At 43.0% G+C, this 15,514-nt stretch overlaps 1 protein-coding gene across 2 annotated transcripts in view; it reads left to right on the forward strand.

Annotated features, from left to right (window-relative positions):
• Positions 1-294: 294 nt before the first annotated feature.
• The window catches only part of LOC139380295 (voltage-gated inwardly rectifying potassium channel KCNH7-like), a 49,963-nt gene continuing 34,743 nt past the window's right edge, over positions 295-15,514 (forward strand). For both annotated transcript variants that reach the window (XM_071122878.1, XM_071122879.1), the window contains exons 1-5: positions 295-410; positions 870-1,100; positions 10,994-11,149; positions 14,449-14,904; positions 15,119-15,139. In XM_071122878.1, coding sequence (XP_070978979.1) covers positions 335-410; positions 870-1,100; positions 10,994-11,149; positions 14,449-14,904; positions 15,119-15,139 — 940 coding nt within the window. In that variant the 5' untranslated portion in view covers positions 295-334. The remainder of the gene's footprint in view (positions 411-869; positions 1,101-10,993; positions 11,150-14,448; positions 14,905-15,118; positions 15,140-15,514) is intronic.

The raw sequence follows: 15,514 nt of genomic DNA on the forward strand, positions 1-15,514 counted from the left end.
TGGCATATCAGCCTCTGTCCTCTATTCTTGTCCACCACATCGCCACAGAGAACGTCAACATCGCATCCATCTTCAACTAGAAATGGTTTACAAACTATATCTGACCAAAGCAGAAATCCTCCCCGATTCCGTACGCATCGGCAAGGAGTCATTCCTATGCTCTGGTATGCATGCTGGCTGAAGTGTATTCTAGTGAATTTGGGAAAGGTCATTTAAAGTGCAAGGTGAGTGCGCCGAGAATGATTTGTGACAAAGGAAATATCAGCAAGAGGCAACAACAGTAACTTCAGGGTCTCATTGCAAACGCGCCTTTACACAAGAGCACGGAATAATCATGCCTGTACGGAGAGGTCATGTTGCGCCACAAAATACATTTCTTGGGATAATAATACGGAAATTCGAGGGACAGAGTAAGTATAACATCCCTGGTATCCTCGTGCTAATCTAAAGTGTTTTTCTTGGCATTGTGGCGCGTGTGTTTTATTAGTCTGTTTGTAAAAGTGGGCATAGAGTGGGCATAAAGTTAGGTTTTTAAAAGCTGTTGGATTGTATGAATTAACGTTCATATTTCTCCAATTAAGAATGGGTTTGTTCATTTAAAGAATGCGTTAGAGGAACACATCAAGCAGTGTCAAGAATGTATTCTGTTATGCTCTAGTCTTAGTCAATAGATGTTCTCAGAAATCAAGTGCTATTTTACAACTTCTCGACAGTTATTTCAAATTATACCACATTTGTATTAATGATATCAAATACTGGACTGTCTTCAATTTACAAATACTCTTAAAATGTTCATAAACCTCAAATCTAGACACCACAAACCAATTGGTTTGATAGCCTTGTGGTTTTTTGTTTCCTTTTTCTTGCAGATAGGAAATTTGTCATAGCCAATGCCCGGGTGCAGAACTGTGCAATCATCTACTGTAACGATGGCTTCTGTGAGATGACTGGCTACTCCAGACCGGACGTCATGCAGAAGCCGTGCACCTGTGAATTCCTCCACGGCGAGCACACTGACACACATGCCATCAGCCAGGTGGACCAGGCTCTGATGGGCTCAGAGGAGCGCAAGGTGGAAATCACATATCATCGCAAAGATGGTGAGTCAGTCAACCGGGCCAGCGACAGAGAGGTGGCCTTATACACTAGGTGTGACACGCTGTCTCTGAGAAATCATAAGCTACAGTCCCACCGCAAGACGTCCACCTCCATGTGAGTCCCAAATGGCACTATATTCTCTTAATAGTGCACTACTTTGGACTAGAGCCCTTTGGGTTTTAGTGCACTATAAAGGGAATATGGTGCCATTTGAGATGCAGCCTTGTTTTGATTATATGTGCTGATATCCTACTCGAGAGAAACGGTGAACGCAGCAGAGATGAGGTTATGCAGTTTTGACAGTGCACTTGACAATGAGAAGTAATGAGAGATTTTCCTTCAATTAAGAAAGTGTCTCCATTGACCTGTGCGATAAATGTCGCTATTCATGTGTATGGAGCAAACAGCATTTATAGGCAATTAGTATTTATAGGAAAGCACTACCAATATCCATATTTCCTGTCTATGTAGAATGCGGATCTTACTTTGCATTTACTGAACGGTGCTACTTATGGAAAATATTGTATTTAACTACCAACAATAACAATTTAGGTCTTAAACCATTATGGATATCATTGTTTTGATGAGGTGTGATGTGAGAGTTTCAGTAAATGTTATTATATTCTAAGCGAGGAAGCAAGATAACCTTTGACAATGATATCTGGCTTGATTTCTTTTTTTTAAATTGCCATTGCGTAATGGAGGTGTAATCAGTGGCTTGGCAGACAATGCCAGTAGGCTGAACATTCCAATTTATTGAAGACCTTGGCATTGGAGGGGTATTATGTGATATACAGCATCTAGGAGCATGAACCAGCACATTATCAATTTCCAATTGTATGTATAGTAGAGACTGTCCGTGGCAATAGGGTAGTTTGTACCTTCTCTTGGTCCTAGTCGTCACTAAGACACATGCAGCAGAGCGAGTGGATCTTGACTCTGACAAGGTCAATGGGGATTGGTCAGCTGCCATGGCACAGTAGGGAGTAGTGTGTTGTCTGTGACTGACAGAGGAAAGGAAAGTGCTGTCTCAGTTCACTCTGGTCTAGAGCACAATATGCTGCGACTCACCTGCCTTCCTCCGAGGCTGTTCCAGACGATTGTAATGACGATACAAATAGCTAACAGCGAATCAATGTCATCTTGTTTCACAATGACAATAAATCAATGAGTGACTGCAGTATTTACATGCCGTCCTGTGAAATGTCTCAACAGTGGCGAGACGGGCCATGCCCAGTCACAACCCTTATAGAGAAATCTATGAGAGTCTGAACAAAACAATTCATCCAGTAATCAATGTACCATCATCAGACTGGAACCAGGGCTGAATCCCAAATAGGACCCTATTCCCTACATACTGCACTACTTTGGACCAGAGCCTTATGGGAATAGGGTGCCATTTGGGATGCCGCACCAGCTTCAAAAGGTGGGCCTTTCTGTTTTCCTCTCAATTAGATTTAACTGTCGGTTCCGAGTTTTTCCCCATACAGATCCTATTCTAATTCCTAATTCTATGGCTTTTCCTGAGCACATGAACTGAGCAAGAAAAGGACATGTGAGCTACTGTATTGAGCTTCATCCCTGTGAGGGGTGACACCAGGTTTCATTCTAACTGTACTGTGCATTATGTCTATGAGGCATTGTTATTCCAGCATATGTTCAAGGTCCTTGACTCCTCTAGATGTAATCCGAAAAGCAGATGTGGCTATTATCTCGTCTATCCTCGTTTTGACTGTTCTCGTGAGGACCTTCGGTCCTCTTTGGGTTCCATTTTCTTGAGCCACTATCTCCACATGGGTTTAGTGGTTTTTTAGCTTGACTCCAGACATGATATGAACCGTGTTCAGTGCAGGCAGCAGTGCTGTGAATTCGCGGTGAATTAAAAGGAAGTTGCTGCTCAATGACATACATCTAAAAATGTAATGCCACCTCCTGCCATTGTCAGGCAGTGCGCTTTTTGGTCAGTATAATTCACCCCTCAAAGGCATTGCAGTGTCGCTCCTCTTTTCAAGGGATAGTATATGATGACAGGAAGGCAGGTCGTATTTTTTTGTTCCCCCGGCTCACGGCAATAAAGAGCGTTTAACCCAACTTTTTCTCTGCCGTTCACTTTATATGTACATAGTGAAAAATGACTGTAGATTCACTGGAAAATCCAAATAGTTCATTTTTTTTACCTTCCAGCAGCAGCAGTCATTAGCCTTGACATATTTCTGCTAATCACGTGGGAATCAGAGCCAGATGCTCCTCGAGTAAGTCGAATAGATTGTTTTAGAATCCTGGAGAAAGACAACAACACAAAGTACCCTAGGGAGCCATTGGTGAGGAGTACCTCTCTGAAGAGCAGGGTTTTAAGGTCACTTTAGTCTCCGTGTAGTTCTGTATAAACTCAATGTGTCAATCATGGTTAATAAGGAATGGGAGCAGAGTAAAAGCCATACGACACATTCAAACTTAATCATTACACTCGCTCTCCCTCCCTCCCGTGCCTCGAGACAGGACTCTTAATACTCCTCAGATGAGTCTAGAGTGAGGCGCAGAGCTCATGAATAAAGATGTCAAGGATGACACTGCGGTGACTGGGAGTGAGCAGCTTACCGCGTAAATGCATTACAGGGCTATGGAAGGGCACAATCCACAGGCTCCCGTAGATGGGAACACAAATGCAAGATTCATGACATCCTTGCGAGCAATGGGCCTATCGACGCGAGTTGTTTGTCGACCCCACTTTGCTAAAGCATTTAGCTAAAGCCTATCACATTTCACCGAGTGGAAATGACATTAGACACAATAGGGCTGAACCAGTGTTGACAACATAGAGGAATAGTTGAGCATAAGGATGGATAGGCAATAGTGTCACGGCATAGGAAATAGGGGAAGTGTGTCTGGCCAATATTAAATCATGACTCACAACTCGATGGTGTTAGACCTCAGGTGCTCCCTCTTGCTTGCTCACTCTCGGTCTACAGGAGTGCGATACTATCAAATGAATCATAGTCATGCAGACATGTTAGTATAAAACTGCAGATGGGAATAGTCATGCTTAATATAAGCATCTCTAATTTGGTTTTCATACTGTGTCATGTTCCCATTGTGGAGGGGGGGGGGGGGGTCTTGAAATGCCCGGTGACGACATCATCAGCAACACATCGCTAGCTCTTTGCCCTGCAAAAAGCTGAAAAGTGAAGCTGTTCATGCGTATGCTTCGAAAAGGACAGTCAAGACCACAGTGAGATACACATCCAAAACCGTCGCCACAGGCACATTATCGTTCATCTCGGTGTTGAACAGTAAATAGTTGTGAGAGGAGATAAATCCGAAATCACAACGCCTTCCCTCTCAAAGAAGATTCATCATCAATGAGATAAATAACTTCCTTTGCTGGGCTTTGTAAAACGGCCCTATTCCGAGGGGTGTAATAGTACCTTGGAACTGAATGAGTGAGTACAAAGGGAAGCTGACACTGAGCAGCACGCTGAAGTTAAATACATAACAGTCCCAGCATAGCTAGCCATGCTGCTGAGGTATGCGTGGGTGCAGGGTTTCAAAGGTGACTCCCCTTTGAGGAGCTGGAGGGCCGTCTCCCCCCGCTGCAGGGTGATGGGGAGGGTGGGGCCGACAGGGGGGGACACAGGGCACTCACAGTTGGCTGCTTCGGGAGACCTGGATGGCTGCGCTCAAAAAGAGGTGCATGCATTTTTTATTGATCTTAGCCTCTTTGGTTACTCCCAGTATGTTGCAAAGCACATTTAGTGTTTGCCAAGGTCAGACGTTTATTAGAAAGAACCCATTCTATCAGCATAAAGATTGGATTGAATTAAAACATATCAGGTTTGAATTAGATTAGTAGATTTCGCTGAAGTCTTCGATAAAATGGGCCTGATATAAATGCTGTTCTAGACAGGCTCTCTGTAATTATCATCTGACAAAAAGATAATTAACACAGAGTACAGTAGGTAGCAGATGGAGTATTGAACATCACAAACACACGCCTTGGCCAGTCGCCCTACATATCCACATATGAATTCATATCTCCATTTCATGGGGGACCCTCTTGAATCCAATCCAACGGCCACCAAACCATCTGTTTTACTTCCAATTAGCTTTTGCCAGCAATTAGCTATTTCAGCCCATTGGATGACAAATATCAGCTAGCTGGATAGCTAGCAAAACACATACAGTAAGATGCACTTGAAATTGGTGTTCATCTTGATGACTTAGAGGACACTGATTAAAGATAAAAGTAGGCCATGATGACTAGCTTAGGGCAGTCTCAACTGAGGCGAGATATGGCCACATGGCCAACAGACTCCAAACAAAGGGTTAGTATGCCTTCCCTCCCCTTACACATTCCCCTCTCGAATGGCTGTGCCCCTTGTGCAGTTGTGTATGGCCTCCGCAACACAGCCCTGCAACAACCACGTCACATTGTATTAGCACGATAACCGCGGAGAGTGTCATGACTCATGTATCGCCTGCTCCGTCTGGAACTGCTGTTTTTCTCTCTCTACATGTTGAGATTCATAGCGAACACCAAAAAAATGAAGATCCGTGTTAAAGGTTTTTTTAATATGGGAATGTTTCTCCCCTCGTTGCACTAGCATTTAACCTTAAGACGCGTCTGCTGAACAAAATAACGTGTGCCTATATCAATGTAGTTTCGACTAATGCGACGTGCCCATAAAGATCCGAAACAGTGTGGGTGAGTGCTGAAGGTCCTGTGTTTAAGGGGTGGGAAGTACTGCTCGTAACTAACTGTCCTAGCCCCGCCCTTCTAAAAGAACCTTAAGACTTCTCTTTCTCGCCAGAGTGCTTCCGTACAGAGAAGTATTTCCAAGACGAAGAGATCAACACAGCTGTAGACCTTTAGCAATCAATAATGGCTCGATGTGCAGCCATCTTTTCAATTATTGATGGTGGAAATAGAATCGAATGGAATTTCCATCATCTTGAAATGGGAACTGATATCCATACAGCACTTGTATCTATGTATTCACACAGGCACAATACTTCTACGGGACTGGCAAGACATTGACCTTGTGCAGTCATTGGTAAGGAATGACATCTATTTTTATCCATACTTGAAAAGCATTGAAAGGAAAATTATAGTTTGCAATGCCAAGGTGATGTACGGTCATCATGTGTATAGTATGCAAAGTAACACGAATTCAGATATATCTGATCTGTAACAATTTAGACTATTGTCAACACATTGAATATATAGTTAATTAAGAATCAATTTCCCTTATCAGTTATGTGTCTGCAGACTTTTGGAAAAAAATGTGAAATTCTAAGTCTTATCAAATCTTTCAGTTACCACGTTATTTTCCGAAGCCTCATATCTGTGCATCTTAGGAATCACACAATTGCTTTGCCCGCTGAGCTTATGCATTCATAGTCAGCTTGATAAAAGCTTTTTCCATGACAGGTGTATTATCCTTAAAGGCCACAATATCAGTATGATCTGCATTTCTCTGTGGCCTGGAATCTGACATTCAATGGGACCAGAAGGTAAAAGCGTTGAAAATCTCATTTGACCTTCTGCCAGTCTGAAGACAGTGATCATGCTTCGGGGCTGAGGCAGCTCCTTAGGGACTGAAGGGGCTGCTAGATTGACACTTGAAGGGAAACTTGAACCCACCTACTGAAATTAATGATAGACATCCAATCACTAGGAGAGACACTAATGTACACTATTAGACCTTTGTATTCTGCTGAACCTGCCACTTTCAATTATCCCAACCTGCCTGCAAATGATTACCAACTCACACAGGGGGGAGGTGGTAACTGGGTCGTATTCATTAGTGCACACTATATTTCGTGTTGGACAAGTTCAGTTAGTCCCTCCTTATTTCAGTCAGTTGTTTGCTATTTGGTACCTAGTGAATACAACCCGGTACGCAACTAATAACGCAATTGTTTAGGATATGTATAGCACTGAATAACATGTCTTGAACCATAGGTCAAATGCACCACTAAATGCTCTTATTGCACATTTCCCAGTGCTTCTCAGTGTGATTTACCACCAACCTGAGAGGTGCACATAGTGTACGCAACACTGTTTATCCTGGCCGCTTTCCACAATCATGCACGTGGTCTGATGTGATCCGTGTACTGGCAGAGGGAATGAACTGGGGAATTCTCCATTCAATCAACACACCGGAGTCTGTCTGCCATAACAATCCTTCCTAATGACAGTGAAAGGTGTGAATAGTCCCCTGACCACATGAAACCAGGACTAGGAAATGATTGGCCTGTTTCACTCCCGAGTTCTATTTGCTTGTACCTTATTTCTAGAGTAAGCATGTGTGTGTGTGTGTGTGTGCATTTGTGTGTATGTTAACATCATATTATAACGTTAAACCATCTTGTATTGTGACAGAATCATCTTGAGATCACATGACTAGGCCGGATATGTCATCAGAAGTATCTAACATGATGATTCTGATTCTTACATTCATCACCCCGGTGGAGGTAAAAAAAGAAGAAAATAGGATGTTGGCTATTATACACCTGCGTAGGTGACTTTCAGCAGGAGACAGGGTGAGGCACCCCAATAGCTCAGCCTTTTAGCGGGGTATTGTTTTCCCATCTGGTAAGTTAAATCAATTCCCAAATATGCTGCCACAGAATCATTCTGGGTCTCCTCTTTCTTGCCGCATTTTCTTTACTCTCCTCACACAGTAGCTAGTTTCCACAGATCTAAAACGTGACGCAGTGTGAAACATTAATGTATGCCAACTAACAGACACAAGATCCGTGTATGCACTGAATCATTTATTGCTGAGATAGATGTCCAAGGAGATGAATAGGGGTAATTTCCGTCATGTAATTGTGGGGGAAACCTAAATGCAGTTAACTAAAATCGATGAATGATTAATGATTAAAAGCAATGACAATGAGCAGTATTGATAGCAGAGGAGATGAGTGAGGAGTTTCATACAACGGACATTATAACCCATACCAGATGAAGGCGCTTCCCTTATCACCAGTTCACCACAATTACAAGAATTGTGGTTACGTGGTTGCCTTACCGAGCTACTGTAAGTTGAATGCACGGACTTTAAGTCGCTCTGGATAAGGAGTGTCTGCTAAATGTACAAAATACAAATCCAATAGAAATGTAAATGTTTTTCACAGTTTTGGACATCAAATATTGTTGTGAAGAATGGCCATGCCATGGGGGCTCCTATTAAAGCCTGACATGTAAATGCAGTCCAACAGAGGATTGTTAGGTTTAATCAGACAGACATCCTACTGCCGATGAATGTGACTGGCAGTGTGGATGTGAGATCCAGCTCTGAGGAGATTACTGTGAACACTGGTAACGTGTCCTCTGCTGGCCTGGCTGGTAGACGGTGAGAGACACATTTGCATAGGGGCGGATGGGCATCTTTTGATCTTCTTTGCGTATTGCTTATTACTGCACATCGGGTGCTCTTCCTAAGAAGGGCAGCAGATGTGCGGCTTGTTTTATGAGGGCATTGAGACTCTGGGAGAAATGGAGTCCCACTGATGAGAGGATTTATTTCTCTCTGGCATTGGTGCTTCTACTCTGCATGACTCTGAATTAGTCTGAACCCGCCTTTTACAATTCAATGATAATGCTGATGGCATTATAATGCAGTGGGAGATATAGGGTTATGGAGATATAGGGTTATGGAGGCTGCACTAAGAGATTAGGGCTGGAAAATCATCAGTTGATCTAATGACAGATTTAGCCACCAGATAAATCGGCATCATCAGTACCAAGGCTATATTAATTTTTAAACCATGTATAGGCAACAGGAGACCACCCTCAACCTCCTGGCCCTCCATTTGCTGACGACAATGTGCGCTTATGAAATGATTTTGTGTGCAATAAGGACTGCGGTGGTCCATGTTTGCTGTGATCTAGTGTACTATAAAAAAAGATGTCTCTCCTATTCTTACCACCTTGCCCAGTCATATTCAAGGTGCCTAGGGGTTCTGATGGGTCTAACCTTGATTTGCATTTTGATAACATACCGTATCTACAGTATTTCACTTTTTAATGTGTAGAGTATTGCTTACTATGTGTTGTCCAATGAATTCTGCAACCACTCCCTCTTCAGCTGTTCAAAAAGAGGACTTTGCATTATCATGTCTTTGTACTCCCTGACGAAGGCCCTGCAGCCGAAACACGCCAGCGTTTTTAATCTTTGTTTCCATTGAACATGCCATACAAATAAAGGCCTTTTAATGAATTATATGAAGAGTGCCTTGGCCCTCCTATCTTTTTGAAGGAATGCCTCCTATTCAAATGATATAGCCGCACAAACATATATAGTTTCTACGTGTTTATATGGAAGGACCCTTAACATTTCAGTATGTATTTCTGTTTACGATGCTTTCTGAGAAGCTTGTTTGGTATCCTTTGAAATAAGCGAGCAACACAATTTTCCTGACATTGATGCCCTACCAAGGCCTCGGGGAAGCTGGCCTAACATATTGCACCGGCTCTAAATAGATTGGAGGACCCTAAGGAACCAAAACCCATTTTTCATGTATCACCATTTTTGTTGGTAATTAGGTAGTAGTGCAGCTTTAGCATATGTGTTATAACTAATTGACACAGACTTCAGCCGAGTTGAGGTAACTGGAAGAGAACAGTCAATCTCACTTAAGAAGGTGCTGATGGCGTTGTCAACTTTTTCTCCCTATATTATTACAGCATGGCTCAGCTATAGCATGACAAGCATTCAGGCTGGCAGATTGTTGTTGTTTTGATGTAGTGTCTCCAGCAGTGCTGAAGTCATTTGCAATCTGTTAAAACTCTCTTGACCCTATTAAGTTCTGGTGTGGATATTCGAATGGTTTTTAGGGGTTTGCGCGATAATTCAAGTACAACATATTTAGTAATACTATTACCTAACATAATACTGATTTGCTGATGAGATGATTAAGCTTTGATGAAATGTTGCATTCCATGTTTTGCATATACTATGTTGTAGCCTAAATGCTTCCGTTTCTGTAGAACACATATTCACTGGGTGGGGGTCGGTTTCTTAATCCAGTCAGTGCATTCCAGATATTTGCCATCTTATGGGCACAAGAAAGATACTTTTTGTCTCAAATGGCGGCCTATTCCCTAGTGCGCTACTTTTGACCGGGGAACGCAGCCAAGATCTTGATAGTGGATTTTTCCTCCTCTTGAGGAGGCAGCTCAGCGGTAGTGGGTCTGGCATGACCCAGTAGAAACCCTGGGAGTTGACTCTGTTCCAAGCGTAGTCCTGTCCTCCTATGTGTCCATTGTAAATGATACCCTTTTTCGCTGTATACAGTAGTGCACTGCTTTTGACCAGAGCCCAATGAATCCTAGTCAAAAGTAGTGCACTATAAAGGGTATATGGTGCCATTTGGGCACATTGTATGTGCAATGTCAAGCTCTGGCCTGTGTGCTGAGTCCAGGATAAAGCACACTACTTGTAAGGTGCCCTCTTGACCAGTCTGTGTCCATGTCGAATCAGCAAACTGCCTTACTATCATAAAGCTAGGGAATTTATGATGAACACTTAGCACTAAGAGAGGTGCTAGGATCGTGGCATTACAATATCAATATTGCTAGAGGAAAAATAATAATTGGAATAAAAATAATCTCTCTAAGTATTGCCATCTAGGGGTCGAAATTCTCTTTTGCAGGACATGATTTTCCTCTCTGCTCAGAGAGCGGAGGATGCCATGGGTTCCAACACTATATTATTATTATTATTATTATTATTATTATTATTATTATTAAATTGGAGCATTCTCAGGTAGAGTAGCAGGCATCCATCTTAGAATGGATTAGAAGTTATACTGTTGTGGAGCTCAACTGTGGAAGGAGAAGATGAGGAGCATTAGCTTTTAGACATGACAGGTTTATTATTTCTTACAGGGACGGACTTCCAGTGCTACACTCACATAATCCCGGTGAAGAACGAGGAAGGCGTAGTGATGTTGTTCATTCTAAACTTTGATTACGTACTTGAGGAAGGAAGCAGCGACTCGACAGAGAAGCTGAATCACTCATCCCCGGAAAGAACTGATTCCAGTGAGTATCCGGATTCCTGCCCTGTGTATGTCTACTGGTAATGTGGATATGCAGTATTACCCTTTTTTTTTAACGAAATGTCATGTTTCACCCAAAATTGAACCCTATTTCCTATAAAATGCACTACTTTCGACCCTGGTCAAAAGTAGTGCACTATATAGGGAATAGGGTGTCATTTAGGAGACTACCTATGTAATGATGTAAGACCGCAGCTAGATCAGGGGGAGCTCATCACATAGGGAGTCCTAACTGACTTTGCAGTCGACTAATAGAAGTGCCTTCCTTCCAGTTCCCAAAGACACACTCCTCTTCTATCGAAGGGCAATTACACATATGGATACTACTAATTGCAATTATTCATGCTCATCCTCATCTACAAGAGGCTAATTAGGCAAGTTGTAGAAATTCAACCCAGGTTCCTGGAACAAATGTAGCTTGAAGTAAATGTCCAATGTTTCCAGATTTGTTTGACAAGTTTGAGGTAGGGGTTTTTAAGTGTTTTTTTTCACCAATTTATGCTTTGGCTGCGAGTATGAATATAGGACAAGGCATTTCCATTATTTGGGTATGAGTTAACAGAATATGAACTTTTAAAAGTTATGTTTACAGCACACTAGATTGTGTTTCTCTTCACAAGAAACTGAATAGGTTTTTATTTCACAATTTATTTGGACTCTGTCATTGTGGAATTTTGCCATCTCTTTATTTTGCTTCGTCTGTGCTTATTTTTAGATAGGGAACAAAGCAGTGGTATTTGAACTGGGGGCTGTGTCTCTTTACCATCTCCTCCACTGCTGTGTGTCAGAGGGTGTAAATGTCAACAAGACATCTCTGCTTGCTCCTGATTCTGGAGGTGCCGAGCATCTCTTCTCACTGAGCAAGGCAGAGCCATCCGCACGGTTCAGTAGGAATCCTGAACACTGCACTGCACCCAAGGCGGTGGGGGGGGGGGGGGGGGGGGGGGGGGGTGCACGTGTCCACTGTGTGTGTCGTGTGCGTGTTGTGTGTGTCATCTGTGTGTGCATTATCTTTGTGTGTGTTAGTGTGTGTGTGTGTTCATAACACCACTGATCAGAGCGGATTGCTTGATTTTCATACTAAAGGTCTTTACTGAGGGGATCAAACGCCACAGAAAGAAGGAAAAGATAAGCATGATGGGGGATCGATCAGTAGCTTCCTCACCGACAGGCATCGGCTTGCAGTTATTGGCCTCATACAAATATGCTTCCCTTTGCAAAGTGATTTTGGGGGCAATGGGGGACTAATTATGAACCCGTGCATACTGTCTCCAGGTATCATAGCAACTAGCACAATAGTATGAGCGAAGGCAAGAATAATCCCTTCTTCACAGTCTGCACACAGAACCCCCTTCTCAGCAAAAATAGAAGTACAAAATTACAGAGAAAAGAGATGCATTGGACCGTATGAAAATGAATCTTTCCTCCGTGCTATTTATAGGGAAATGACGGCGGTATAGATTCACATAAACTACAATACATTATTTGAATTCAGGACTTCATTGTCAGCTAAATTCACTGGGTGCAACCAATAGCTGTTCTGCCTCTCTGAACCATTTCATTCTAATTTCATACTGAGTTATTGCGACGGATTAATAGCTGCTGTATGGAATAGAAAATGAATGTGTTTAGAGTAAATGACGCCTAGAAGGCTTAACGGTATAAAAGAGAAAGACCACATGCTCTCTCTTTCTTCCCAATGGAAATAAATACTCTACACTAGTGGGGCTGAAACGAGAAAGCGTATTCTAAATTGAATTCCCTGTCTTCTTGCTTCTGTATTGCGTCTATATCCTGTTCCTTTGACATTTCTACAAAACACACAGGAACTGTGTTCTACATAAGTACATTCTGACATAAGCAGGAGTAAAACACTAAAACAGCCATTATTAATTCAGAAGGCTCCGTGAGGATCAAGTGCTCTCTGCCCTACCATTCATAAATCAACAGCTTCTACTTGCATTCATACCAAGCCATTGCAGGGGGATGAAAACAAAAGTGTGTGTCAGCTGGTGAAGGAGGCCATGTCTGGTGATGCTGGGTTTACAGATCGATGTCGTTTTATATACAGATGAAATAAGTGAGAGGAGAAAAGCAGTAATGAATCCAGTAGGCTACTACGTAGGCTTGCCAAATTCCGGTAACTTTCGCACATTTTTCCCCCAATATCCTGGTTGTAGTTTCCGGATTTCCTTCTAATTTCCTTCTGATTCCGGAAATCTTCCATCTGGGATTTCCTGAAGACCTGAGAATTTTGGAAAAGCTACCAGAACTTTGCAACCATAACTCTATACTACTGGAACTCGAAGTTCACCTGAAATATGCAGCCCGCTACATTCCTCTGGCATCTCATATGAGTGTAAATCAAAGACACCTACAGTAGAGATGCTGATTCCTATGTCCATAAAAAAAAAAAAACAGGTCTAAATTGCAGACTTCCTGCAATTGGGGGCTATTTCAGAGGCCTGTCCAGGGGCCCTGTTGAGAGTGATGGCTTTATTGTGTATTAGGGTTGTAACATAAGTACGTGTGGTTGGGGAATGGAAACAGATGGCAGTGACACGATGCAAGGAGGGTGCTGAACGATGGCTGCCTCATATTTATGAGTGAGCCTGGGGCTCACTTTCACCACTTCTATTGTTAATGAACCCAAACTACAGTTCCCTCACTGGTTTATATGTGCCTGTGTGTCACTCTGAAGACGTTACTGCACAGTGGACACACATGAGGCACACATTAAATTAAATTAAGGAAGGAGATTAACTTTCCGCTAAGTGTTTTCACTTATGACCTTGAACGGAGTATGATACATTGTGATACCCTGCGGTGTATGCCAATACATAGTGTCCACGTATCAACACTTTTAATTCATTAATCCTCAAATAAGAAAGAACACTATGACAGGCATTACAGCAGTATACACGCTATGCACTATGGGTAAAGGGCCGATCAAGGTTATCCAGTCACGTACCATTGAATGCCATTGGATTAGAGGTTGATTCTCCGGCTTTCTGCTTCCTCTGTTTGATCATGAACACATAAGGTAATCCAATTATAGAATTCCACACAATCAGAGAAATGAAAGTGCACCTTCCAGCTCAAAGAACAGTAATGAGATTGGCATTCATTGAAAATGTGACTGAATTGACTAAATAATTGTTGCTATTGCTTATGCTTTAGATCTTTGACATGTTATGTTAGTCAAAATCAAACTTTCTCATCATTTAATCATTTGATTGTTTGGTGCAGGAATAAACACGTCCAACATTTTCTGTTGTTTAGGAAAGGGACGATTCTTCCGATTCCGCCAGGCTGCCTTGAGTCTGGTCTCCAACAAACAGTCTCTTCCACAAGAAGACCCAGATGCCGTCGTGGTGGACTCCATCTCCCCCAAACAGAACGAGGACTCTGTGGCTCTGACCAACTTCCAGTCGCCCCCGACCGAGGACAACTGTAGCCCCACCGATGCCAACGACACACGGGCCCTCATCAGCTCCAGCCACCACTCCTCCCAGGCCAGTGTGCATGGACCCGGACCCCTGGACCACTCCTCTCCCAAGCAGCACCCGTGGGACAGGCTGTACCAGACGGAGGCGCACCAGTCCACCACCTGCCTCGCACACACCATCTCCAGAGGCAGCATCAGCGGGAGCAGCATGAGGCGAGCGTCCTCCGTCCACGACATAGAAGGCTTCAGCAACTCCAAGAGCATGTTCAGGGACCGACACGCGAGTGAAGGTAAAGTAGGACGATGAAATGTCTAGCGAAAGCTTTGTGGTCCCTAGATTTCGAATGGGGACAGAGCTATTGTCATTTTTGTGTCTTGTGAGTACTCCTTGCTCAGGAATTGTGTATTACAGCATACTATTACGGATCCATGCCAACAATATCTGCATCCACAGTACTATTTCTATCTTCTCTCTTCCTCTCGCCACTTTGATGCTGCTTTTAGACAATGGTCGCTATATCAGAGGTAACGATGCGTTCACTGACCATGCTTGTTGTGCATTGGACTGTTTGAAGCATGTGTCCTAATCAAGCCAATTGACCACGAGTGATGATGATTTCTCCCTGAAATTCTACCCTCAACGAAGCGCTGCACTTGAGAATGTGTTGTGACTTAGACAGTTGAGTGTTTTTTTGTCATGTCAGCTTTTTTAAATGTCTTTGAATGATTGATGAACACCTCCTGAATGAAAGCCTGCTGCCTCCACTGATTGCTAATATTGCCATCCCCACCCAACCTAACACATGCATGAAAGAAAGCTATTTTGCTTTCTGGGGTCGGGGGGGGGGGGGGGGGGGGGGGGGATCAGTGGTCACTATGCTCTGTCTGCTTCCCATCAAA

The sequence above is a fragment of the Oncorhynchus clarkii genome, chromosome 22 (assembly GCF_045791955.1).
Source record: "Oncorhynchus clarkii lewisi isolate Uvic-CL-2024 chromosome 22, UVic_Ocla_1.0, whole genome shotgun sequence".
Taxonomy (NCBI): Eukaryota; Metazoa; Chordata; class Actinopteri; order Salmoniformes; family Salmonidae; genus Oncorhynchus; species Oncorhynchus clarkii.